Source organism: Octopus bimaculoides, chromosome 6 (assembly GCF_046866305.1).
Source record: "Octopus bimaculoides isolate indiv1 chromosome 6, ASM4686630v1, whole genome shotgun sequence".
Lineage (NCBI taxonomy): Eukaryota > Metazoa > Mollusca > Cephalopoda > Octopoda > Octopodidae > Octopus > Octopus bimaculoides.
Window position 1 is genome coordinate 10,362,696 of NC_142933.1, and position 27,976 is coordinate 10,390,671.

General features: G+C 40.3%; 1 protein-coding gene across 2 annotated transcripts; it reads right to left on the reverse strand.

Moving 5' to 3' along the window:
• Positions 1–540: 540 nt before the first annotated feature.
• LOC149134938 (uncharacterized) lies at positions 541–27,961 on the reverse strand. Of its 2 annotated transcripts, XM_089353409.1 has the most exons (6): positions 27,717–27,961; positions 27,329–27,344; positions 15,636–15,714; positions 6,293–6,427; positions 3,248–3,395; positions 541–703 (listed from the first exon to the last, which is right to left on the reverse strand). In XM_089353409.1, exons 1-5 carry the CDS (start codon positions 27,779–27,781, stop codon positions 3,253–3,255), a joined length of 438 nt encoding a protein of 145 aa, XP_089209535.1. In that variant the 5' UTR covers positions 27,782–27,961; the 3' UTR covers positions 541–703; positions 3,248–3,252. The 2 variants fall into 2 exon arrangements, with proteins under 2 accessions (XP_089209535.1, XP_089209536.1); XM_089353410.1 differs by lacking the exon at positions 27,329–27,344 and having other exon boundaries at positions 27,717–27,947.
• Between the last annotated feature and the right edge of the window lie 15 nt (positions 27,962–27,976).

A 27,976-nucleotide genomic window follows, 5' to 3' on the forward strand; every position in this document is an offset into this window, starting at 1 on the left:
TTGAGCAATTTAGCAAGTTAAGGAGAGCTGTAAAGCACAGTGGAAATGGCGGGTATATGAGCAAGGTATAAATTCTAGCACAGGTATGGTTCATATGTGGGTTTAAAGTAGAGATAAATTGCAATTTTGTACGTCTGTGTGTTTACGCGGATGGGTGTACGTGGACTGAGAGTGTAATACATTATGTATGTGTGGACGTGTTGGTGTATTTAGAGCTGTTAAGTGGTAATAAGGTGGAGGAGAGGCTGTATGCGTGTGCATGAGTGTAAGCGATAGCTATGAAGCTGTGCTGGGCAACGGGGTTTGTGTATAAGAGTACTGAATGTAAGCGGTAGTTTGGTGATGAGATAAAGTGTGTCCGTGTGGTGTCTGTTATGATTTTGTTATGGTGGCCTTGAAGAATTCCGAAAGGTCTCAGACGAATGATCAGCAGGACGTAAAAAAATGTTGCCTTTTAATCAAATCCTGGTTGTAATGATTTCTAACTGTCATTAAAATCCCAGTGGATACATAGGAAAGACAAAACAAGAAGCTGCAGGGTTGGATCAGTAATTAGTTTATTACATTATTTCTCAATCGTAGTTCAGTGATGATTATATAACAATAATTAAATCTTAACCCGGTATAATTATTTCCTTCTTTATCAGTTCATAGTAAACTGGTTTGACTTTGGCTTCGGTTTCCGATTGGCAAATCTGTCTTTCTATAAAAACGTAGATACACAAAACTGTTATAAAGCGGAAACAAATATTAACAAATAAAATTGCGTAGCGAAGTTAATTATAAGGTTATAAATTTTATTCTGATATAATATCCAGGGTACGGTGAATAAACTGCCGTCTAAATTAGACAAAAATGAAAATAACTGACATCTCATTTTAACAGATATATTTACCAAAATTACATAAAAAATTATATTGAAATACTAAAGAGTAAATTTCTTCAATAAAAAAAAAAACCCGCCATTGGCTTGAACCATAGCCTCCAGATGACTTCGGCATCTCCTGCAACTTTTCTGGACCGTCTCCGTGTTTACGTTGGGGAATACTGCCATAATCCGTGCCTTTGGTTCATTTATGATGTTACGAGGAGTTTTGTGGGTCTCTCGTTCAACTGTGCCCCACATGTAATAAGCAATAAGGTTTCTGCCTGGGGAGTTAGGTGGCCAGATGTTAGGGGTGGAATGGTCGCAGAAATTTTCTGACAACCATGAACGGATTCTACTGCTTGTGTGGCATGGTGTAGAATCCTGTTGCCATACGTAGAAACTTTCAGTAGCTACCCTTTTGACCCAGGGCTGCACTACCTCCTTCAGGCACTTGATGTGGGCGAAAGGGTTGAGTCTGAGGTCGTTTGGGAAGATGAATGCAAGCACAATATCGCCATCACTTGTGATCGTTCCAGACACCATGATGTTGAGTGGATATTTAATTTTTATCAATCTCGGTACATATCACTCTCATATTGCTCTGTCTTCCGATTCACACGCAAATACTCTGAGATGTTCGTATTGGAGCTTCCGGCGCGGCTAGTACAGCATGGAGCACAGCAAGCAGAACAGCATGTCGATTCCTAATTTCTGGCAGAGTGAATTGCGTCATGGTGCTGTTCTTCTCGCAGAGGTTGCTGTCTAGTCGACAAAATCCGAAACAAACGATGCGTATGCGCGAAATTAAAAATGTAAAATGTCGATGATTTACCTCCTTCCGTACCCTGTCTATCTATCTATCTATCTATCTATCTATCTATCTATCTATCTATCTATCTATCTATCTATCTTGAACATGTGAATACTGTTAAAAGAAAGGATTCGAAGAATTAGTCTTATATTATGACCCTCAGAGATATTGATGAATTTTCTGGAAATGACCATTCAGCACCAGTGTGTAGAGTACTCTTGTCTGCATAACATTCCCGCAGATACGACAAATATTTATGGAATATGCATGGAATATCCGTGCGCAAGTTTAGTTTCCTATCATGAATCGATCAAAAAGAATTTAGATAAATTCGGTAGAAAGAATCTTTGTATAAATTCGTCAAATATATGCATAAGAAAACGCCCGCCCGCCCATCACTTGACAACGGATATTGGTGTCTATATGTCCACGGAAATTAGTGTTTAGGCAAACAAGATCAATAGAATATGTACTTGATTTACAAATATTAAGTCCTGGGTTAGGGTTAGGGTTAGGGTTAGGGTAGGGCTAGGGTTAGAGTTAGTGTTAGGGTTAGGGCTACGGTTAGGGTTAGGGTGGTGCTCCAGCACCGCCGCAGTCCAATGACTAAGACAAATAAAGGAATAAAAGAATAAATACCATATATATTATATGTGTTTGTGTATGTGTGTGCATATGTATATATATATATAAGTATATATATATCTATCTATCTATCTATCTATATATATATATATATTTCCAAGGTTTCAAATTTGTATATTTAAAAACGATAGAGACTTCCAACACGCTCGATTTTTATTCCATTTATTTAATTATTTATCATTCGATGTGAACATTTTTGTGCTCAACTCTATCCAGCGACTGATCCGTTGGATGTCTGATGTTTGGTACTTCCTCAAGAATGGCTTCCATTAGAACAAATGACCCAAAATTAGATCCTTAAGGAATCTAATCAATGATCCTTTGGGGTGAAGTCTTATGCTATATTGGTAACGATTACAAAATTTACTGGAAAATTATATATATATATATATATATATATATATATATGTGTGTGTGTGTGTGTGTGTGTGTGTGTGTGTGTGTGTGTGTGTGCGTGTGTGCGTGTATGTGTGTGTGCGTGCGTGTGTGTGTGTGTGTGTGTGTGTATATAAATATATATATATATAACGTGTTTGTGTGTTTGTTTGTTCTATATTTTGTCCGTGTATTCGGTTTCCCACAAAGGAAACCGATGGAATAAGAACCACATTTAAAAATAGATAAATACATTTGTCTATTTGTTTAGGTAATCCATTTAAGTGGCCGTAATCATAGTTAGCTTAACTTGACATGGGCTTCCCTGAAAAAGAAACAGACACGTTTTAAATTGAAAAAGAAATAAGCGATTTTAATAGTTCTATCATTCAACTGGAAATGCTAAGATTTGTACTTTCACATCTAAATTAGAGCTAACTGGAGTAAAATTTAGAACTGAAAGGGAAGTGTTACAAGCATAACGCAGCTGTGATATGGAGAAAATGAACTGTATGAGTTAAATCAAATAGCTTAAAAAATATACTCACAGACGTTAACATAATCCGGCATATTCTACCGTGGTTATAATTTTTGAATCTCCCAGATATTTGCAGGTGTAATTCCAGCATTTGTCATCACTTATGGTCACATAAGATGTGTCTATCTTAGAACATACGGCATTAATCAACCGACAATCTGTTGATAAAATGATGAATGTATTGATTATGCTATTAAAATTTTTCTACCACATAATTATGCCTATACTGGCACAAGACTTTGGCAAAATGTCAACAATTTCAGGGGAGCCTGTAAGTCGATTTCAATGATTCTAATTTTTAACCGGTACTTATTTTATCGACCTGGAAGTGATCGAATGCAAAATCAACCTCGGAGAAGTTTGAATTCGAGTCAGAAAGCCAGTAAAATTTCCAGTAAGCAAAAATGCCTGGCGTGCTATCTATTTTACCCACTCATGATTTCAGTTAGTGATATTCTGATATGGTATATATGTTTATTTAACGTAACTTATTATGCACTTTTGATATTAACTTCATATTCCTAAAATCGGAATAGAGTAAAGTATTTGTTTGTATAGTTTGTACCTCGTTTTTAAGGACAGGTAGAAGACATTTCAGTTTCTTTATACACCAGTAGAATGAAAGGTTATTTCGAAGCATCATATTCGGTTCCATGAGTGAAACTGGTTGCGACGTCGAGGTTTCCAGTGGTGCGTCCTTAACGTAGTTCTGAGGGAGCTTCAGAATGTGATAAGACTGATTTCTTGAAGTACAGTTACGACTCATTTTTGCTAGTTGAATGCACTGCGGCAACGCGAATTAACATGTCTTGTTCAAGAACAAAACGCACTGACAAGAATCGAACTCATGACCGCGAGCCGAATACCGTAACCAGTAAGCCATGCGCCTTCACACCTTATGAAAGTTATCATTGAGTGAACCTACTCAACACCTTAATGTGTCCTCAATGTTGCTTGAACAAAATGCTACGGATTAAACCACGCTAGATAATGTTACTGACTATTGTTCTCATATGATTTGTTTATGTGTTTGGGTAGGTTGCGGACATGATGACAAAACTGAATGTTATCTTGACTAAAGTTTAATGTAACAGCGAAGAATAGAGGTGCTGCGCATCACATTTATGGAAGTAACTCGGGTATATTTTTGTGCTTATTTCGGTTGAGGAGTTGCCGTTTATAGGCATTCTTATTAGTATGAGTGTATGTATGAATACGTGGACTTAGCTTTCATTTATAAATTGTGTGTGTGGGACCACAGTTTGTACAATAGTATCGTTATACTTTTGGTTGTAACGTATACACACACACACATATATATATATATGTATATCTGTACCACTATACTGTTACTCTATTCAGAATAAAAGAAAAAAAAACCTATTTGACCCATATACCTAGGGTTGTAATTCCTCAACATTAATTCCTCAACATTTTGGTAGTAGTAAAATGACCTGATACTACTCTGACCAGTGAAACTTTTACATTCTAATACATTTTATAGCCTTGTCCATGCATACTGCTTACACCTTCCCTCTCTTTAGAAGTAATTGTCCCTTATGCTATCACCACTAGATAAGAAACAATAAAATCTGAGACAGTTAAAACTTTTGTCTAGAATCAATTACTAGCCTGATAGACTCGGCTATGTCAAGATGGATTTATGTATTCTTCCTCACATTTGGATTTTTATGTATTCTCTCTCCCACTTAGATTTGAAATGTTGCCACATTTATAATATGTCTTTTCTACAGTAATTTTCTGCATTTTCGTGCAGCTGAAAATTGCTCTTCATATTGCATTTAATGTAATGCTCGCATTACTTAAATAAATTGGAGTAGCATGAAACGTGCGTACTGCAATCACCTTTGAAATCCGTGTTGCTTATTTTTTGATTTTGATCACCTATCCTTTTAGGATACGATATTCGGGTGCCTACGCATAAGTACCATGTTCAACCTTGAATCTATTTATATGTATATATATATATATATATATACCAAAGTAATCACATAAACGTGAAAGAATGTGGGAAAAAATAGTACTCGAACACCGGAGGTAGAGTAATATGCTTTACTACTGAAGCTGCAAAACCATCGCAAATGTATCACAAAATGCTGCTACTCAGAGTTTCACGTTCCCATTCGTTGGGAAGTTGGAATCCAGAATGGAACAAGAATTTAGGTTAGACGTATAATTTATATTATGATGTACTTTACATTGACAGATACACGTTTGAATTTCATTGGTTGTGTCAACTAACGGTTTAAAAACAAACTGTAAATATGAATAAAAAAAGTAATAAAAACAATTAAAATTAAAAGTTGATGTATAAAATGGGAAAAAGAACTTAAATCAAAAAGAAATTTCTTGTTTAAAAAGAAAGCATACATTTCCAGAGTAAATTAGTTAATGATATATATATGTTTAATTAAGATAAATATAAGTCTGTTTTTTTTTTAAAGAAAACTATCCCTTGAATTTGGGAAAGCTCGTAGATATTGATAATCACAGTGACAGAATACTTTTTCTACAAACAACTCATACAGAAACACACACATACACACATGCAAATACAAGAATATACACATAGGCATATATACAAAAAGACATGTTATATATACATATATATACAAACAGTAAAGTTTAATTTAGTGGGATATAAGTTCAGAATGTAAAGATCCGGAAGAAATGCCGCTAAGCATTTTGTTCGACGTGCTAACGATTCTACCAGCCAACCAGAATCGTTAGTGCGCCTGCAAAAAGGCTTTGCAATATTTAGACACATTTGTTTAAGCGCTGAGATCTGTTGGATATTTGTTTTCGTCAGTTCAGTTCAATAAACTAAAGATCCGCTGTTTACTGGGTTAGATATAATCGTCTGTGTGTTGGGGTACATCAGCCTCACAGTTAACGTTGGTCAATAAGTAAGACTTACTGAACAAAGCTTATCGCATTCAAAACAAAGCAAAGCAAATATAAACTTTCATTGGGATTTTGATACATCAAAACACGTAGTGAATAGAGGAAACGAAAGATTTCTTTATCAACTTACACTCTCTTATTTCAACTGCTTTCCAACGACCGCAAACACGTTTGCATTGTTTCCGAGAACACTTTCGGGGCCACTTTTCCAACCATGTATGTCCCTCACCACGGCATATGTTCCCGTAGTAACAACCTTTACACCCTAAATAAAAATACATATATTATAGTAATATCTACCCAGCAGTTTTGTACAGTGGATATTTTCTAAGGTAGTTTTATTATAAACTAGAAGAAGGTAAAAATGGTTCCAATAATATCCAACTGAAATCATATCCTTTACTTACTTCTAATTCATATATGAAATTCAGGAGTGGGAAAGGAGATAAATGATCCGAAGTGTGGGGAGTATAGTGATACCAGTTTAATAATACGTTCTTCTACAAACGTTTCTCCTACCTGCGTGCTTTTGGCAGACAAAAAAGATTTGGTGTGAAGGGGTAAATCGCATCCAGGTTTCGGTATAAGCGTAATTTGGTTGCTAAAATTTGTGAACGCTAAAAAATAAAACTAATAAAACTAATAATAATAATAATAATTAATTCGTTTTATTGGCCACAAGGGCTAATATCAATTAAAAACATATAAGGACAAAGACAGGACGAAGGTTACAAAAGGTTTTGTCCGAAAAGGTAGGAAAGTTCGTCTAAACAGAGGAAGAAAACGGAGAAAGATATAATAAATAAATAGATAAATAAATAGATAAATAAATAAGTAGAACTCCCAAAGGGGGAGGCGCTTCGAAAAAGGAAAGTCTACACGTGGAAAAACCCATAAAACCACGGAAGCCTGGTCAGAAAAAATAAGAAAGGGGTATAAAGCCCTTTCTCCTTTTACATTACCTTTTTTTTTTCTCTTTTTTTTTTTTTACAAGTGTATTCTCAGAATTGGTCCGTTTATACTGGCCATTCTTCCAACAGTCACCCATCTTTCAACGAATTTGCTATGAGACAGCACTTCCCTCTCTACTCTCATCTTCCTTTTCAAGTGGAACTTGAAAAAGTTGATGAGGCCTTGGCCAAAGAGGAAAGTGTCTGTCTTTAGCCCTTTCAAACGGGTCCACCATATCACCTCTTTCGCTACAGCCACTAGGCATAGGAAAATTGCCTTGCCCTCCTGGTTAAAGGAGGTCGGCGGGTCAATTCTGACGATGGATCCAGCTGATAGCCGGATCCGTCCTACACGTGACAGTAGCTGTTCGATATAGACCCACAGGTCAGCAATGCTCGGGCACTGGACGAGTGCGTGCAGAACGGTTTCGTCGTCCTGAGAGCAGGCCTCGGGCAGGCCCGGTTGACGGCACTTCCATGTCGGTAGAGTTTATCTCGAACAGGTAGCGCACCTCGGTAGCACTGCCAGGCGAGGGACCTTTGGAAATTATCCATGGGCCCCGGCCCGAAAGTTCTCCTGAACAGACTGCTTAGCTGATTATCCTCGACGCCTAGAGTTTCCCCGAGAACGTCGTCGCACTTTTCTCCCACTAACCCTCTATAGAACGCTAGAGTGGAGCTACTACCGATCGCACTGCCCGCCTGACTGAGGGCGGTGAGAGCTTGGCGGCACTCGAGGTGCCAAGCGCCCTTTCTCGGTCTACGTTTGATCCAGGATTGCAGCTCTGTTAAAGAAACGAGCTGCGGAAAATCGCGTCTGACGAAAGGCGACCACACCTGTTCACCGTCCACGAAACGCTTGAGATGTCGTAACCTGAGCGCATGTTTGCGCATCAGCAACCACGGCATGCCGAGGCCTCCGTTCAGCGGCTGTTGACAGCAGATGGAGCGCCTGACCAGTGGTACCTGACCCTTCCACAAAAAGTTGAAGAGCAAGCGTACTATCTTGGTTAACCAGCGGTCGGGACAAGGGACGACGGTCAAACGGTAATAGATGACGGATGCGATGTACGCATTCGCCACCTCCGCTCGACCTTTCAAAGAGAGCTCCCTCTCAGCCCATTTCTGGGTGAGGTTGGCCATCCTGTTCGTCACTTCTTCCCAGTTTTTCTCCAACTGCAGGTCCGGACCGAACCAGACCCCGAGCAGTTTAACGGGTCCGTCTGTCCAGCACCCTACGACGCTGTTGGACGGCATGGACTTGCCCCTGCAGGTGCCTAGTTGCAAGCCCACTGACTTTTCCGCGTTAATTTTCGCACCTGTCACCGCTTCATACTCGTTTAGTGTCTCGCCAATCAGGTCAATATGCCTGTGGCTCGACACCATCACGGTGACGTCGTCGGCATATGCAGACACGCTCCTTCCACATCCCAGATCACGCAGGACGCCCCTCAAAGCCTCCAACTTCCGCAGTAATAGCTCGAGAGTCAATACATACAGAAGGGAGGAGAGAGGACACCCTTGGCGAACCGAACGCGAGATGTTGAACAGTTCCGATAGATGGCCGTTCACCCGTATGACCGAGCAGATGCCGCTGTATAAAGCAGCTATCAACCCGCGGAAGACCGGACCGAAGCCAGCTGCCTTGAGAACAGCTGCCAGGTATCGATGGTCGACCCTATCGAAGGCTTTAGACTGGTCTAAATTGATCAAAGCCCCACCCGCGCCAGCTTCGTTACCCACCCTCTCTATGATGTAGCGCATGAGATGGAGGTTGTCGTGGATAGACCTGGTCGGCACAGCGCATGTCTGCGCCTTGCCGATCAGTTTGCCCACGACAGGTGCCACTCTCTTGGCTAGCACCTTGGCCAAGATCTTCAACTCTGTGTTGAGCAGAGTGATGGGCCTAAAGTTCCCTATAATGTCCCCCTTGTTTGGGTCCTTTCTTAGCAAAGCCACCACTCCTCGACAAACAAAAGCAGGAATTCTCCCGTTTTGTTGCCAGTTGCAGTAGACGTTTGCCAAGACGCCCGCAAACAAGTCTGGCATTGACGTATAAAGCTCGTAAGGCAGACCATCCAAACCCGGCGATCTACCTCTCGTGCAGCCTTTCATCGCTTCCTGTACTTCCCAGGCAGATATGGGTCCTTCGCAGCACTCGGCCTCGCTGGTCGAGAGTTGCGGCAGGCCGTCTAGGTACACACCGAAGTCTGTTTTGTCGTCCGTCCTACCGTCGTCCCGAACAATTGAGCAAAGTGCTGCTGAAAGGCTGAACACATCTGCTTCGGTTCCGAAATCTCGCAGTCGTTCTGGTCCACTAAAGACCGAATGGTCGCTCTGTTCCCACGCTTCGCCTCAACCACGCGGGCCCATCGAGCGGCCTTAGTCCCCTCCCCGCTTACCGAAAGTGCTTTAGCTCTGACAACGCAGCCTTCATGCTTGGCATCAAAGTGTTGGTCGAGGGCCACTTCGCTGCTAACACGTCGGTTGCGATGCCTGTCCTAAGAGTCTCGTCTAGTTTGTTAACTAAATCCCGCTCTGTTTTCTTACGTTCTACAGCTAGAGCCTTACTAAACCTAATTGATTCTGCTCTAATTGCCCGCTTCAGAGCGAACCACCAGTTGTTGTTGATGATTGCCCCGGTTAAAGCCCTCTTAACTAATAAACTAATCCGGTCTCTGTAGGCTTTGCACGCCGTTATTGACGTGTTTAGCTTCCAGTAACCGGGGCCTTGTCTATGGAGCCTATCTAAGTCGACCGTACAGATCACGAATTTGTGGTCCGTGTAGCCGACTATGTTGAATTGTGGACACCCTATGCTATCCTTATCCGCTGGCCTACAGAAAAATCTATCTAAGTACGATCTAGACGACCCGATGCGATTAGTCCAAGTCCACATTGGCACATTCGGGTTGTCTAGTCGATACCTGTCGGACAGCTGAAAGCGTTTGAGCAGGTTGGCGAGGCTCTTGCATCCCCCTTTCCTATTAGATGCTCCCGCACCCACCCTATCGATACGTTCGTCTAGGACAGCGTTCCAGTCCCCAACTAGCACTAAAGTGCGAGAAGTACCTAGGAAAACCTCCAGACGTTTGAAATAATCCGACTGCCCTGCTCCTGTCGGAGCGTAGGCAGCCAGTAGTCTGAAAGCAGCGCCATCACTACTATCGACGTCCAGGACCACCAACTTACCTTCCGGATCCAGGAAGACTGCCCTTATTTCCGAAATAGCACCGCAGTACCTCCACCGCCCGCTCCCGGCCGACATGGAGATAGAAAAATCTCGTACCCGCCAAAAAGGGCTGCGAGTTCCTGCGGGTTGGAGAGCCTGGTTTCGCTAATGGCTGCTACATCTACAGTGTAAGACCTCAGGTTGTTCAACAGGTGACCTTGTTTCCAAGGCGACCCGAGGCCTCTCACATTTATGCTTCCGATTCTGAGAATTACTATTATTATTATTGTTCAAGCGGATGGATGTGTCTCTCGAAGCTCTGTAAGTTGTTGCCGTTTTTACCCGGAAATCTTTTGAAATCTGTTTTGACTAGGTTCTTTCGGAGCTAGTCGGTTAGGCGAGATTTCCCCCATTTAGGGGTGAATTCTTCGTTTGAAAAACTTCCATTTTCACATTTCACACGTATCATATCTGAAAAATGTCGGAAAAAAAATAACAAGCTGTTCTCTTCTCTCTGCATCACTCCCCTACAAAAAGAATGACGGGTCAAGTCTTTTTTCACCCCGCCCAGTTAATGCCATAAAAGGCAAAATGTCAGTGAAAAGAGCAGCCAGCTGTTCTCTTCTCTCTGCATCACTCCCCGACAAAAAGAATGACAGGTCAAGTCACATTCCACCCGACCCAGCTGACGCCATAGTGGACAGTGTTCCTGATTCAGGTCTGTTTAACAGACTCTCTGCTGCTGACTTCTCAGCTCTCACCTCCACCATTGCTTCTACACCGGAGAGGGAGGAGGAAAAAAAAAGAACAAGAAAACAAAGTAAACAACACCAGCAACAGCACCAAGACCACAACCAGTAGCCATTGTAACGGTTTCGCCTCCGCAGCTAAGCAGAGCTCAGAAGAAATCCAAGTGACAATGGCAGAAATAAAAAAATGCCAAGGAATTGTTAAGAAGGGGTGGCAATAATGTCTTCCTTAACACTCCACAAGCATTAATACAAGCAACGAAAAGAAAAACAATAGTATACAAGGTATTCAATACAAAATATCAAAAGATGGAGTATGCTACCCACAGAGATTGGAGATAGCTCTAAAGCCGATATGGGGCCAAAAAAGCTTCGTAACCAAAGGGAGGCGCTTTGGAACAGTTAAAGGCGGAAGAATTATTACTCGTGCCGACATACCTTGGTCGACGTGTGACAGAAATAAAAATAATAATAATAATAATAATAATAATAATAATAATAATAATAACAACAACACTATGTACAAATCCAAATATATTGTACCCTCGGCATAACACCTACATCAACTTCTAACTTGTTGTCTCTTGAGGTATCTGGGTGAGACTTGGATCCAACTTGTACAAATGCAAATCAAAAGTCAAACATAAAATAATAATAATAATAAAAGGGATATATTCACAGACACGACAGAGCTGGGACTTACATACACTGGAAGCTATGCCAACACTATGGAATAACAACAACAAAAAAAGATGGTATAGGCACACCCCAGGAAAGGTCACAGAAAACGAGAAAGCAACCATACTATGGGATATGCCACTACACACAGATAGAGAAATTAAGGCCAAGTAGTTCGAACTAATCTGGTCTTCCTGATCAGAAAATGCGATCTTTCGAAACTCCTTTCACCACCCCTTCGGAAAAAAATTCCCCACAAATTTCTTTATAGTCGTAATCTATGCTGTTTGAAAGGTATTTGTGTAAAATTTCCTTAAATGATATCCATTTTCCTGAAAGTTACGAGGGAAAAAACTCGAATCTTGTGAATTTTTCAAAACTCCTCTCCCCATCCCTTCGGAAATATTCCTTCTCATACCTCACAACTCTCTATTTACTCTGAATCCACGTCATCTAAGTAGTATTTGTGGAACATTTTGTTAAAATGTATCCAATTTGTCTGGAAGTTATGAGGCAACAAATTCGTGTGCGTTGTTTATGCCAGTTTTGTTTGTGTGCATACTTGCGTGCGAGTTTGTCTGTAATTTAATACGGCCAAATCGGCACAAAATGGGAAAATACTCTGAAAGAAAGTACGCCTGAAATGGGAAGGAGAAACGGAATAAAACAAGTTTCGCGTAAATCGGAACATGGATCCCCAATGTTTGCTTGACCTATTTATATAAAATTGAAAGTGATGCTTCTTTAGAAAGAAAGAGAGAGAGAGAGAGAGAGAGAGAGAGAGAGAGAGAGAGAGAGAGAGAGAGAGAGAGAGAGTGAGAGAGAGAGAGGAGAGGGAGAGTGAGGGTGAAAGAGAGAAACAAATTGGAAAGGAAGGTGCAGGGGGAAGAGAGGAGGATAGAGTGGGAAATAGTGAAGGTAGAGAAGAGAAAAGGAAGTAGAGTATTTTGGGGGTTTGCAGAGGTAGAGAAAATGTTTGAGAGGGACGGGGAGGTAAAGAAGGTGTGGCTTTTATATCAATGTGGTCAAATTTGTTTGATTAGGATTCAATATGTTGTTTCTTTCCTTTTTAGTGACCTTTTGGGTGGGGAGGGAAAGCAATTTTTCTGATCAAGTAATCGAGGTTTTTAATTGGAAGACCAGATATATTTTTTTTCTCATGGAACAATTATAATTACATTGCAAGGTCTTGCCTTCTTCTTTTGTATTGATTAATGTAAGGAGAAGAGAATATTTGCATGGATGTTTTTGATTAAAATTCCAGTTGTTGTTTTCGATTTAGCCGTGTAAAGGTATGTTTTTGAAATATAGTTCCATTGCATTTTGGAATTTGGGCTTGTTCTTTGAGCATTTATAGAAGGGGAAGATCTTGACTTTTACATCTCCACATATTTCCATATGTTTGTTCAGTGGAATTTTCCGTAGTTCTTCTTGCGAGATTTAGTGTCTGTGGATTCTTGTGCGTTGGGAAAAGGAATTATTGCTCTCACCAATATAATTTTCTTTGCATTTGGGAGAAGTAACGCAGTATATGAGATTTTGTGCCTTGCAGCTCATATTTGCATTTACGTTGAACGACAATCCACTCTTAAATTTTATGTGGGTGTCCCCATATATATATATTTGAAGTTGTTGTTCGTGTTGCATATTCCACATTCTGTTACGGAGAATTTTGTTTCATTCACTGATGTGAATTTTGCCACTGTGAGTTGTTTTAAAGGAATTTTCAGTCGTTTACTATTTCAGATGCAGCTTTTATCTATCAGAATTTCTCATTTTGGGGCTCTGTAAGAATATTTGGTAGGTTTGTATTACGTGGAAAATATTGGTTATTCCAGAGTTGTGTGTATTAATAAAGGGAATAGTATTTTCCTTGTTTTTTTTTTCTTTTGGAGTCCCTAGTTGTGTGATGTCAAATATCGTCGGTTTCGAGAATCTATTATTTACTAGGTTCACGGAGTAATTTTGTTCTTGTAGGATGTTTTTGAGTTCATCAAGTCTAATTTGGCATATTTGTGGGTCAAATGCTCTGGTGCAGATACGTGTTGCATACTGTATGGGATGTTCCTTTTAATATGTGAGGGGTGGCAAGAGTAGAAAATCAAATATTGGTGTGTCTCTGTTTGTTTGTAAAATGTCTGCTGTAACAGTGGAGTTGTGTATTTTGATGTGAATGTCTAGGAATGGTAATTCCTTGTAGGTTGTTACTTTTGTAAGTTTGATAGATGGGTCAGTGTGTTGAGGAGGTCGTTGTGAAATGGTCTTTTAATCTATCCCCCAAAATGAAACAATCATCGAGGTAGCGCTTCCACTTCATCACGATGTCTTCCTTGACGCTGTGATCACAGATTTTTCCTACTTACTCGTAAAGTTAACCTTCTAGGTAACCCATGACTAGGTTGGCATATGAAGGTGCAAATTTCGTAGCCGTGCCCTCTATCTGTCGGTATATCTTATTATTAAGACTGAAGGTGTTTTCTTCTAGTACTAGACGTGTGGCTTTGGTAATGAAGTCTGTTCTGAAATGTTCATCTATACATCTTCTGTGTTTGTCTACCCAGTTCGACTGCTTCCTGGCCTAAGCTATGAAGTATGTTGTTATACACTTTAATGACATTAAAACTTGCAAGTATACCTTCCAGGACAGTAGTTAGGATATGCTTGAGTAAGTCCATGCTATCTCGTATATAGCTGGGTATTAATGGGCATATATATATATATTTATATATATATATATATATATATATATATATATATATATATATATATATATATATATATATATATATATATATATATATATATATATATATATATATATATATATATATATATATAAATATACATATATATATATATGCCCATTAATACCCAGCTATATACGAGATAGCATGGACTTACTCAAGCATATCCTAACTACTGTATATATATATATATATATATGTATATGTATATATATATATATACATATAAGTCGATATATGTATGTATATGTATGTACATTACATGTATGCATAAAAATAATTTGCTATCTTGATCATTGGACATTTTGCACATACACACGTATATATGTAGACATGTACGTGTATCTGTCTCTTCTGTATTTAATCAATTAACCCCTTCTTCTGGTGTGTATAGTGTATGCCTGCATGAACTGTACATATATATACATACATATATAGATATATATTTGTATATATAAATATATATATATATATATATATATATATATATATATATATATATATATATATATATATATATATATATATGTAAATATATAAAAACAAAATGATAAAGAGAGCAAAGGTAAGGTTGAAGAAATTTATGGATAGAGTCTTACAGCTGTTTCTGGGAAGATCCAGTACTTCCCTTCATCGGAGACAGAAAAAATATAGTAAACTATTATTATATCCATAGGCGGATATTTTTAGTATTTTTAGTACTGGATCTTCCCAGAAACAGCTGTAAGACTCTATCCATAAATTTATTCAACCATACCTTTGCTCTCTTTATCTTTTTGCTTTTATATATTTACATATACACACGCTAATACACGACTTATAATACCCAATCCTGTTCATACAATGATTGGGGCAAACTAATTGGTATACAGCACTTACTCGATATTACCTGTATCCTCCGGGGTTTGGTTAAATCCAATACCCTCCTCAACCTTATATATATATATATATATATACGGATTCACATACCTATATCTATCTATCTATCTATCTATCTATTCATATTTACATACACGTGTATACGAATTGACAATTCGTGGCAATGGAGATCATATACCGGCAATTGTAACGCATTCAAAGTATGAAAAGACTGATTAGCTGAATAGAGGAAAAGATTTTGTGCTCAACTAATGCTCCAAATTTATTCATTCAGTATTTTGATATATGATTGGCAACTTACGGTTAACGGTTACTGTCATAACAATTGTTATCGCAGTCATAAGCAGCACGCAAACAGGAAATAGTCGTGTCATATTGATCTGAAAGTACAAAAGTATTTTGACGGGATCGAAATAGTAACTGTTGTTAATTTCAAGGAAAAAGAGGAACAACGAAAGTAGATACGTGTGTGCATTTTATAGGTATACATGTGTGCTTGAATGTGAGTGTGCGTATGTTTGCATGTATGTATGCGTGTATAAAAGTTTATCTGCATATATATAAATATATATATAGGTGTGAGAAAGTTGGTATGTGAAAGAACGTGGTTGGATGTATAAAAGATAAACAAGAGTGAAAAAACTACAGAAGGCTTGTGTTACATGGTTAAAGTATATATTTAAATTGTTATGTCAGAATATTGTTATAATATTTTGGGTATAGTAACATTGTACTCGGAGAAATAACCGGTTTTGTGTTGTCTTTTCAAATTTCTCTACTTGTATCGTAACATGTCTTCGCTCCAATGTATAAAATGGAGTTCTAGATAGGGGGAGGTAATAAGGGATTTTTCCGGTATAAGGGAGATAATTGAAATGTGGGAGGTGATAGATTTTGATTAATTTACCATGATTTGGTTTAGAGGGAATAGAATGTTAGGTTTTGTTCTATATATTTTTCTCTCAGTGAGGTGAATTTCCTTATTGAAAAGTGTTAGCAATGGTTAAGTTTGGGCTTATATTTTTCAATGATGGAGGTTTCCTTATTTAATCTAATTTGTGTTAGTGTTCCAATGGTACATTGATAGAATGGAAAGATTATAAATTGTGGTAGCATTTGTTTTGCGCATTTCTCAATATGTTCACTAAAGGGTATCATTCTGTACTCTGGGAATGCAATCTGCTGTCGATGCAGAGTGCATCTGCGTCTGAGCGATAATCCGGTGGACCCTATGTAGTGTTCGTGGCAGCCCGAGCATCTTATGACATAAATAAGGTTAAAAGAGAGAACAAAGTGTATGTACGCTGCTACAAATATATCTCGACTGATGAAAGAAAACTCCGAATGACCTCTTCTTGTTTTCTTTGTATCGTCTGTCTGGAGGTTTTGCGTTCTTGTCCCGTTTTGTATTATACATATATACATATATAATTAATTCAATAATAGGATAAAATCTTTTACAAGAATTTATCAAGTAGCTAGCGTGAAAAAACCTCATAAGGGAAAAATCATTTAGAAGATTGTTTATCCCTATATATCTATGTAAACGGCAGGCTTTTTTGGAATTGCATCTCGGTACATACATACATATATATACATACACATAAGCATGCATAAAAATACTGTAAGATGTGTTACGCGTGTTCCTTTTGTTTGCCTTTACATAGACCTATGGAAGAGTTTAAAGGTGCGATAGAACCTATGACAACATCTAGAAAAGCTTCGTGTTATTTATTAAGTAATTGTGGTGAATTATGCATTAATATTTGGAAGGCTTCTTTTAGGCACAGCTCGCAAGTGGATCATTTACCATGGTATAGGACCCTAGAATCTATTCTGGCCTATGATTTTCTATATGTTACCTTTGTATTTATAAAATGGTGCATATGGTTGGTTAGGGAGGTATATCACTCCAAGCCTTTATGATGTTGATTGGATGTATGACTTTTATCACTCTCGATACATGTCTTCAGATTACACTGTACTCAGACTGTACTCAGACTATACTCAGACCCAAACCCTCTAAGATGTGCGTATTGAAGTTTTCAGCGTGAATGCTAAGTAGTACAAGAAAGTCGTTTCCAAATGTCTGGCAGAGTGAATTGCGTCATGGTGTTGTTTTCTCACAGACAGTGCCCAACTAACACTACTATACTATATAGTCGACAAAATAGGAAAAAACAATGCACGTGCGTAAAATTAAAAATATCAAATAGCGACAACGTACCCATCACACGCTGTGTATATTTAAACACACACATATACATGAGGTGTGATCAATGAATACCCGGACTGTTGCCATAGTAACGAGGCTAAGACACACAGTGTGAAGTCTCTTGGTACAGATTGAAAGCTTCTATGCATTCCACCTCATAAACAGGAGTTACACCACAGTCATTTTGTGATCTTTGCTACCCTGGTATCTATTAACCAATTTATTTTGTCCGAGTTATTTATTAATTAGGAGAAAATAAATACATATAATAATATATATATGTATATATATATATATATATATATATATATATATATATATATATATATATATATATATATATATGAAAGAAGGTTTGAAAATGCACTTATTTTTAAAAAATATTTATTTACTTAACCGGTTTCACTTTTTTAGAAAAAGATTATCAAAAGTCTTTGAGAATAATAAAAAATGTTAAAAAACAGTCTGAGTATTAAAATGCATATATGCATTCTTTGATGATAAAATATATTTAAAGTATAAAGCTTTGTATGAACTTTGTAGTGTTACATACTGATTGTCATATTAAGGTGAAATTGTTAAAAACAGAGAACGGGCCAAGGCAATTGCTACCCATGACCTGCGAAAACCGAAACACATACACGGCACGTTAAATAGTCTCCCATATCTCTCAACACACAATCCTAGAAATGCAGAAGCTTACACAATAATATACAAAAACATCCCACTACTGAATCAAGACCCACGTCTAAAAAGAGTACTCGCAACCCATAAAATAATAAAAAGTAAAAGACAACCCAAATCCCTAAAAAACCTACTCACGAATGCAAAATTGCCCAACACAAGCCCACCACCTACTGTCAAAAAATGTGGTCGTTCCAACTGCAGGACCTGCATCCACCTCATGGAAGGAACAACATACAGATTCCAGTCGGGACACACTTTTGTCATAAAAAATAACTTCACCTGCGCATCAAAAAATTTACTTTATGCCATAAGGTGTGAAGGGTGCCACAAAGAATACATAGGGTAAACGAGCCTTACTCTCAGAGAAAGGATGACAGTCCACCGCCAACAATTGAGGGATCCCACCACAAGACAGATACCACTCAGTGGGCATTTAGATCTGTGTGCACAAAACAAGTCTCCCAAATTCCTAGTTTTCCCATTATACCAATGCTCAGACAACACCACTGACCAAACACGAATAAATAAGGAAAATAATCTTATTCAAAAATACAGACCACAGCTCAACATACTCTAACATAAGCCTCCTCCCCAGGTGCACGCCCAAAACAAAGACACACAGATACGCAAAATCACACACATCAATACAATGCAAACCTCCGACACGAACACACTTACACACATATATACACACACACACAATCACAGTATCTCCACACCAGAGCACAAACCCACATACATTTCAAGAAAGAACACATGCGCATATATATACTTACAATACAATTGTAGCAACCACAACCAACACCCATACACACATATGTAAACAGGTACATGCACACACCTACACACCACTCCGGCAACCACAAATCATATTCACACACGCATATTTGCATACATATGTACACACACATACAAACACCATACGCCTGTTCCCCAGTAAAAATGTCACATACACACTCAAAAGAAAAACACACACAATACAATCCCAACAATCACAACAAACACCCACAAGCACACATGCACAGAAGCATGCACACACAATGACACACCTCCCCGACAAATACAAGCCACATAGACGCACTCACACAAACACACGCACACGTATACACACATATACTGTACTAACAATACAAACAAAACTAATCACTCACAATTACAGCGCACACACACATGTACACATATACACCAGGAAACTACACAAACCATACCCACGTACACACACATACAAACGCATACCCAGTACCAACATACACGGAACACACATGCACACACATACACCTCACCTGGATAAACCCAACGTACAATGACACCTAATAAATGCAACACACACATACATGCTCACACACACATACACCCTCATGCACACACATACAGTTGCTCCCTCACACACACACGCACCACAATGACAACTCAAACACAAACATACTTAGAGACACACACAAACTCACGTACACACATATAACACCCCCACCAACACACAACACAAATAAACATACGTACACATACAGACATACACATACATATGAACCATCACACACACATACGGTTGCTTACACACACACACACACACACCACAATGGGTATTTAAAACAACACACTCACTCAGACACAGAGAGAGACACACACACACTCACGTATACACACACTCCCACATTCACACAAAACACTCCCACGCACACACACAGATGCACACATACATACACACACAGACGCACACACATGTACACACCCTCACACATACATACGGTTGCGCTCTCTCTCACACACACACATCACAAGGACGATTAAAACAACACATACATACTCAGAAAAATAGATATACGCACAGTCTCACGTACACACACCTAACATCCCCACCGACACAAAAACACACACAAACACACATACACACGCACTCACAAACGCACTCACGCACACACACGAACAAACACATATACACATACACACACACAACACCCTAACAAATATTAATCACACACATACACACTCACACAAACGTGCACACACATACACACACCATCCTACCATAGATAAAAAAACACACACATACTCATATACACATGCCACACACGCACACATACAGACATAGGCATACACATACATATGAACCATCACACACATACGTTTGCTTACACACACACACACACACACACACATACCACAAGGTATTTAAAACAACACACCCACTCAGACAGAGAGACACACACACACTCCCACACTCACACAAAACACTCCCACGCACACACACAGATGCACACATACATACACACACATACGCACACATACATACGGTTGCTCTCACACACACACACACACCACAAAGACTATCAAAACAACACATACACACTCAGACAAAGAGATATACGCACAGTCTCACGTACACACACCTAACATCCCCACCGACACAAAAAACACTCAAACACACACTCATATACACATTCCACAATAAACTCTGGGACCAATAAAAACGGCACACACACACACACACACACACACACACACCCACACCCACACCCACACACACGGACACAAACACACATATATACACACACATAGAGATGTGCACAGAACCAGTCCCAAAAACCAGTGAACCATGACAGACTGTCACAGACCAACCAAAAATAAAAAAAATCTTCTTTAACTCTTCTTCCCTCCCACCCCAGCTAGCCAGTCATACTGTCTCTTAAGACAGTAAAACATTCCTTCAATATACACAAGAGAAAAAGGCCAGGTCAGTTCCTTCTCAATTTTATTCGATTGTCAAAGAATATGTATGAGAATATGTATACGTATATGTATTTTTCCATATGTGTATTTTCATACACTGTTTTTAACACTGTTTTTAACAATTTCACCTTAATATGACAATCAGTATGTAACACTACAAAGTTCATACAAAGCTTTATACTTTAAATATATTTTATCATCAAAGAATGTATATATGCATTTTAATACTCAGACTGTTTTTTAACATTTTTTATTATTCTCAAAGACTTTTGATAATCTTTTTCTAAAAAAGTGAAACCGGTTAAGTAAATAAATATTTTTTAAAAATAAGTGCATTTTCAAACCTTCTTTCATATATATTTCCACTCGTACGGTATTCCACAACTTTACTTTATTATATATATATATATATATATATATATACATAGATGTATGTATATTTACATATATATACACACATATATATATATAGGTATAGATAGTTTGCTAGGTAGATAAATGGATAGATAGATAGATAGATAACTTTCTTTTATTAGCCACACAGGGCTGCACACAGAGGGGACAAATACAACTGTAGAGCTTTTCTTTAAGAAAAAAAAATAAAAAAAAATCCGATCAAAAGGGATCGGTAGGGGCAAAAAAAAAAAAGGGGTATCGTATATCACAGAAAATATCAATTGCGTAAAATGGGGTAACATTAGGTTTATCCATGGAGAGAAAAGCCTACGGAAAAGACCATAGTAACCTGAGCAGGGAATAGACACATGAGAGTGAAGTGCTCTCTCTCTCTCTCCCTTTTTTTTTTTTTTTCTCGATTTATAGGATCATGCTCAAAGAGGTATCGTCACTCGCACGCACCATCTTTGCTACATTCACCCACCTTTTAATGAAACTTTCACGAGACAAAAACTGTCTCTCTATTCTCACCTTCCTTTACAAGTGATACTTGAAAAAGTTGATGAGCGATTGGCCAGAGAGGTAAGTTTTCGTCTCTAATCCTTTCGCTCGGGTCCACCACACACATTGTTTCACCATGGCCACCAGTATGATGAACACTGCCTTGCCTTCCCTGTTGAGGGACGGTGGTGGAGCAATTTGCACGATAGACTCGGCTGACAGGCGGACTCGTCCCACACGTGACAGCAGCCGTTCGACATAAGCCCACAGGTCGGAAATCTTTGGACACTGCACGAGTGCGTGCAGAACGGTTTCGTCGCTCTGACCGCATCTCGGGCATGTCGGTCCGGTGTGTCTCGAACCGTGTCTGTAAAGCTTATCCTGAACGGGTAATGCTTCTCGATAGCACTGCCAGGCCAGGGATCTCTGGTGGTTGTCCATAGGTCCCGGCCTGAAAGTTGTCCTGAACAGGCGGGTCAGGTGTTCCTCGTCGACGCCCAGATTCTGCCCGAGATCGTCGTCGCACCTCCCCTCCACTAATCCTCTATAGAACGCTTTTGTGGAATCAAAGTTGCACAAGATTGGTCCCGGACGGCAGAGTTGCTTGAGAGCAACGCGACACTCGCGGTGCCATTCGCCGAGGCTAGGTCTCTGTTTAATCCACGACTGCAGTTCGGCTAAGGAGACGAGCTGCGGGAAAGCGCGCCGCACAAACGGCGACCACACCTGTTCACCGTCGTCTAGGAAGCGCCGGAGATGTCGCAGTCTCAGCGCATGTCTGCGCATCATCAACCACGGCATACCCAGTCCTCCATTTAGCGGCTGTTGACAGCAAATGGATCGCCTAACCATCGGAACGCTTCCCTTCCACAAGAAGCGGAAGAGTATGCGTTCCAGTTTGGTGATGGTAGGGTCGGGACAAGGCACGACAGTCAGACGGTATTCGATGACGGATGCAATGTACGCGTTCGCCACCTCCGCCCGACCTTTTAGGGATAGCTTCCTCTCGGCCCATTGCCGGGTGAGAGTGACCACCCTAGTCGTTATTTCGCTCCAGTTCTTCTCCACTTGGAGGTCCGGACCGAACCAGACTCCGAGCAATTTAACCGGCCCGTCTGTCCAGCGTCCCACAGTGGAGACGCTGTTAGACGGCATGGGCTTGCTTCTCAAGGTGCCGAGCCGCAAGCCCACTGACTTATCCAGGTTAATTTTTGCTCCCGTTACCGCTTCGTATTCTTTTAGTCTCTCGCCGACCAGCTCGATGTGCTTTTGGCTCGACACTACGACGGTGACGTCGTCCGCGTATGCAGACACTTCGTCCCACATCCCAGCTCTCGTGGGATGCCTCTCAGCGTCGCCAGCTTCCGCAGTAGAGGCTCAAGAGTCAATACATACAGAAGGGCCGAGAGGGGAATCCTTGACGAACCGAACGCATGATGCCGAAAGGTCTGGATAGATGACCGTTTACGCAAACTACCGAGCGGATGCCGCTGTATAAGGCAGCGATTCAACCGCGGAAGACGGGACCGAAACTAGCCGCTATGAGGACGGCTTCCAAGTAGTGATGGTCTACCCTATCGAAAGCTTTTGATTGATCCAAATTGATCAGCGCCCCACCCATGCCAGGTTCCTTAACTACCCTGTCCATGATGTAGCGGATCAGATGGAGGTTGTCATGGATACTCCTACTCGGCACGGCGCACGTCTGCGCCCTGTCGACTAGTTTCTCGATGACAAGCGCCAACCTCTCGGCTAACACTTTGGCCAAAATTTTCAAATCTGCGTTGAGCAGAGTGATGGGCCGAAAATTATCTATGATGTTCCCCTTGTTTGGGTCTTTCTTTAGTAGTGCCACTGCTCCTCGCTTTACAAAGACGGGGATGCTCCCGTTTTGCTGCCAGTTGCAGTAGACAGCTGCCAAGACGCCTCCAAACAAGTCTGGCATATGACAATAAAGTTCGTAGGGCAGACCATCCAAGCCTGGCGACTTGTCTCCCTTACAGCCTGCCATCGCATCCCGTACGTCCGCGGCTGTGATGGGTCTTTCACAACACTCCGCCTCTCTTGCTGAGAGTCGTGGCAGGCCATGCAGGTAGGCACTAAAGTCTACTCTGCGTTCTGACCCACCAGTTGTCTCGAACAGTCGGGCAAACTGCTGTTGAAAGGCCTCGCACATCCTTTCAGGCTCGAGTAATTCGCGCCCTTCTTCATTTGTCAGAGACCTAATGGTGGCTCTGTTGCCTCGTTGCGCCTCCGCTACTCGGGCCTCTCGGGCCGCTCCAACTCCCTCGTCCCTCAGAGCACGCATCCTAGCTCTGACAACACATCCTTCGTGTTTGGCGTTGAAATGTTGGTCGAGGGCCAACCTCGCTGCCACTACGTTGGACGCGATGCCAGTACTAAGTGCCTCTTCTAATTTTTTAACTAGGTCTCCCTCTATTCTATTTCGGTCTAACGCTAGGGCCTTACTGTACCTAACCGATTCTGACTTGATCACTTTTTTGAGGGCATACCACCATCTGTTGTTGATGATGGCACCCGTTAAAGCTCTCTTAACTAAAGTGCTAATCCGGTCCCTGTAAGCCTGGTGTGCCGTGCACGACGCGTTCAGCTTCCAGTAACCGGGACCCTGTTTATGTGTCTAATCTAAGTCAAGCGTACAAGTCACAAATTTGTGATCTGTGTAGCTGACTATGTGGAATTGTGGACAACCTACTCTATCCTTATCCACTATCCTACAGAATACCCTATTTAAGTACGATCTGGACGACCCGATGCGGTTACTCCATGTCCACATTGGCACATTCGGGTGGTCCAGTCGATACCTGTCAGACAGGTGGAAACGTCTGAGCAGGTCTTTGAGGCTTTTGCATCCCTTTCTATTGCTATCGCTGCCTGCGTAATCTAGATGCGTGTCCAGGGTAGCGTTCCAATCCCCCACTAGAAGTAAAGGTCGAGATGTTCCCAAGAAAACCTCTAGACGTCGATAGAAATCTGGCCGGCCTGTTAAAGACGGTGCATAAACTGCTATCAGTCGAAAAGCACACCCATTGCTGCCGTCGACATCCAAGACGACCAGCCTACCCTCCGGGTCTAGGAAAATTGCTTTTACTTTGAGGTCCAAACTCTTCCGAAGAAGCACCGCGGGGCCTCCTCCACCCATTCGCGGCAGACACGGAGAAAAATAAATGTTGAAATGTCTGCCGAACATGTGCTGGAGGGCCCGCGGGCTGTGGAGTCTGGTCTCGCTGATGGCTATGACATGCATATTTTGTGACTTGATATCGTTTAACAGATACCCTTGTTTCCAAGGCGACTCCAAGCCACGTACATTTATACTGCCTATTTTGAGCATGATTCTATCAAAATTTGTGTTTTACACACGAAAGGAGAGAGAGAGTTACTTACTGTCCGAAAGTTCTTGGTTCTTCGCCTCACAGTCTTCTCTCAGAAGGTCTTTGTACAGTTTTTTAGATGAATATTTCTGGTATCTCCCTACTGCATCCGGGTAGAGAGATTTCAGTGTATTGTATGTGCTACGTGTTACGTGTATGATTTTGATGTGTTGTGGTGGTGTTGTTCGTGGGTGATTGCTTGTTTTCGTGTCATTTTCTGTTATGTTAGTGTTTGACCTAATGAATTTCATTAGGTCTAGATTGTTTGTGTTTATCGCTGTCAACATTGTTGTGGGGTTCTGTGTTGGTGCGTTTGTGTTGGTGTTTTTGTTTTCTGTGGATGTGTTGGTTTCGGGGCTGGTAAAGCTCCCCGCTTTGTTTGTTTGTTTTTCCGTTCTTTTTTTTCCTCTTTTTCTTCTTCCCCCCGTGGCCACTTGCCAATCCTCTGTGTCATCTTCATCTGACGACATGTCGGAGGAATCGGAGGGTGGGAGGGGAAGGGTGTTGGGGTCTATTTTTGTGTGGGTTGATTTTGTTGTTGGTGGTGTTGGTGCTGTTTCGTGACAGTTGGGATGTGGTGTTTGGGTTTTTGGGGGTGGGGTGGGAGTCTTTTTCGTGTTCCCTTCTTGTGGGGTTGTTGTTGTTGTTGGTGGTGATGATGGTGCTGATTCTGTTCTTGGTGGTACTGGTGGTGTTGTTGTTTGGTTCGGCTGTGTTGCTGGCTGCTGACGATTCTCCATTTCGTTGTACAGCTGCTTGACCAGTTGTGCATATGGCGGTGTAGGCAGTAATGCTGTTTTTTCTGGTGCTTTTGGTCTTCTTGTGGTTGTTGTTGTTGTTGTTGTCTTTCTTGGTATTGTTGACGTTGTTGTTGCCTTTGCTTCTGGGCTACTGGGCATGTGTTTCGAAGGTGAGTTTTGCTACTACAAACGTAGCAAACTGGCCTTCTGCCTTCGACGAAAACATGGAAACTTGAATCCTCAGTTAATTGGATTCTATGTGGAATTTTCTCGTAGTTTGCTGGATCAACTTGTACCAGGAGTTGAAATTCCTGGCCAATCCAGTTTTCATTGTACACGGCAGATGCTTCTAAAATGTTTATTTCCTCCTCTATGCCGAGACATATGGCATATACGAGCCATTCTTCCTCAATTTCAGGAGGCACATTCGAAATTTTTATTTTCGTAACCCTACGACCAAGGTACGTAGGGATCATGAGCAGGTTCTCATGTTGTAATGACTTTGTGGAGAGGTCCTTGGCTCGCTGCTCGCTGTCGAGTCTTACTTCTATTGTTGCGAACTTTATTCCTCTCGTTATGTAAGTTTTATAAGACCATAGTGGCTTTAAGCATCTCTCAACCTTTTCTTGAGTGAAGTTTTCCAGTGTCTTTGTCTTTAAATTAATGGTTCTGTAGATGATAGTTTTTTTTATCTATGTTTATTTTAAAGTCCGCAGATGTTTGAAGATGGACTGTAACGTCCTTTTTACTTAGCATGCTTTTGCATGCGAGTAATTCCTCTTTCGATATATTCAAAATTCTTTTTCTGGGCCTTCAAAGCCTCGGCAAAGTTCGTGTTTGTTGTGGTGGTGGTGGCGGTAGTGGTGGTATCAGTGGTGAGGACAGTGGTGAGGACATTTGTGTCCTTGCTGTTGCTGCTGTTGTTGTTGTTGTTTTTGTTGTTGTTTTCACTGGTGACGGTGGCAGGCAAGACTGCTGTAGCAGCAGAGTTTTTACACGTGATGGTGGTAGTGATGGTGGTTGAGGCAGCAGCAGTAGATTCACAATCATTGCTCTTCTCCACCACCTGTCTGCGTTCATGCGGAACGGCATTAAGTTCTTTCGCCTCTGGTATTAGAGGCGGGAAATCGGCCTTGTATACCATAGCCATATTCGTTTTACAGAATATGGCTAGGAACGAGGAAGATGTTTTTGAATTTTTGGAAATAAGGCTCTAAATAGAGCTATTTCCGATTTGAAAAATATATACTCACGAAGTATTTTGTGTAATACACAACTTATACAAAATTTAAAAACAAAACAGTTCTTTTAAGAGGTGAAAAATGCAACTTACATGGGAGCCGATGTGTCTACCGTCCGTCCATGATGAGATAGATAAATAGATAGATAGATAGATAGATAGATAGATAGATAGATAGATAGATAGATAGATAGATAGATAGATAGATAGATAGAAATACACAGCTATATATTCTTATACAGAAACAGAGAAAATGCAATTAGTCTAAATATAAACCTTATATATTCTGCTCTTTACCAACAAAATCAAATCAACATACTGCCAGTAACCTTATATTAGACGCGTTTTTCATGAATTATAAGGAGACACTGACGAACAAATTCAGTTGTTAAAATCATATTTAAGTTATAATGCAAGACAATCATGTAAACATTTCATACAAATTCCATAAAAATTAAAATATTTTTAAAAGTTCACTTACGTATACCAACAGGAAAAAGCTGTGAAGAAATTTGAAAGAATGACGAATGCGAAAACGATGCGCATCTATAACGAATATAACATCTCCAGTCTTTGTGAACAGCTGGTGATGATATATCTCAGTCCCAAACCTGAATCGGGTAATAACGACATTTTATAAAATACTACCTGACAACTATAGACTTTTTATGGCTCGTAGAGAAGTGGAAACAATGGTTTCTTCTTCTGCACCTGAACTAAAAAAAAAAAAACAACTTTGCA

What these genes read in the sequence shown, in the direction of transcription:
- LOC149134938 (XM_089353409.1), bottom strand. Translation starts at nt 27,781, where the DNA reads ATGCGCATCGTTTTCGCATTCGTCATTCTTTCAAATTTCTTCACAGCT. An exon ending in TATGACAGTAACCGTTAACC is followed by an intron (nt 6,428 to 15,635) that starts GTAAGTTGCCAA and finishes ATTTTTATTTAG; the next exon opens with GGTGTAAAGGTTGTTACTAC. An exon ending in AGCAGTTGAAATAAGAGAGT is followed by an intron (nt 3,396 to 6,292) that starts GTAAGTTGATAA and finishes TTTTATCAACAG; the next exon opens with ATTGTCGGTTGATTAATGCC.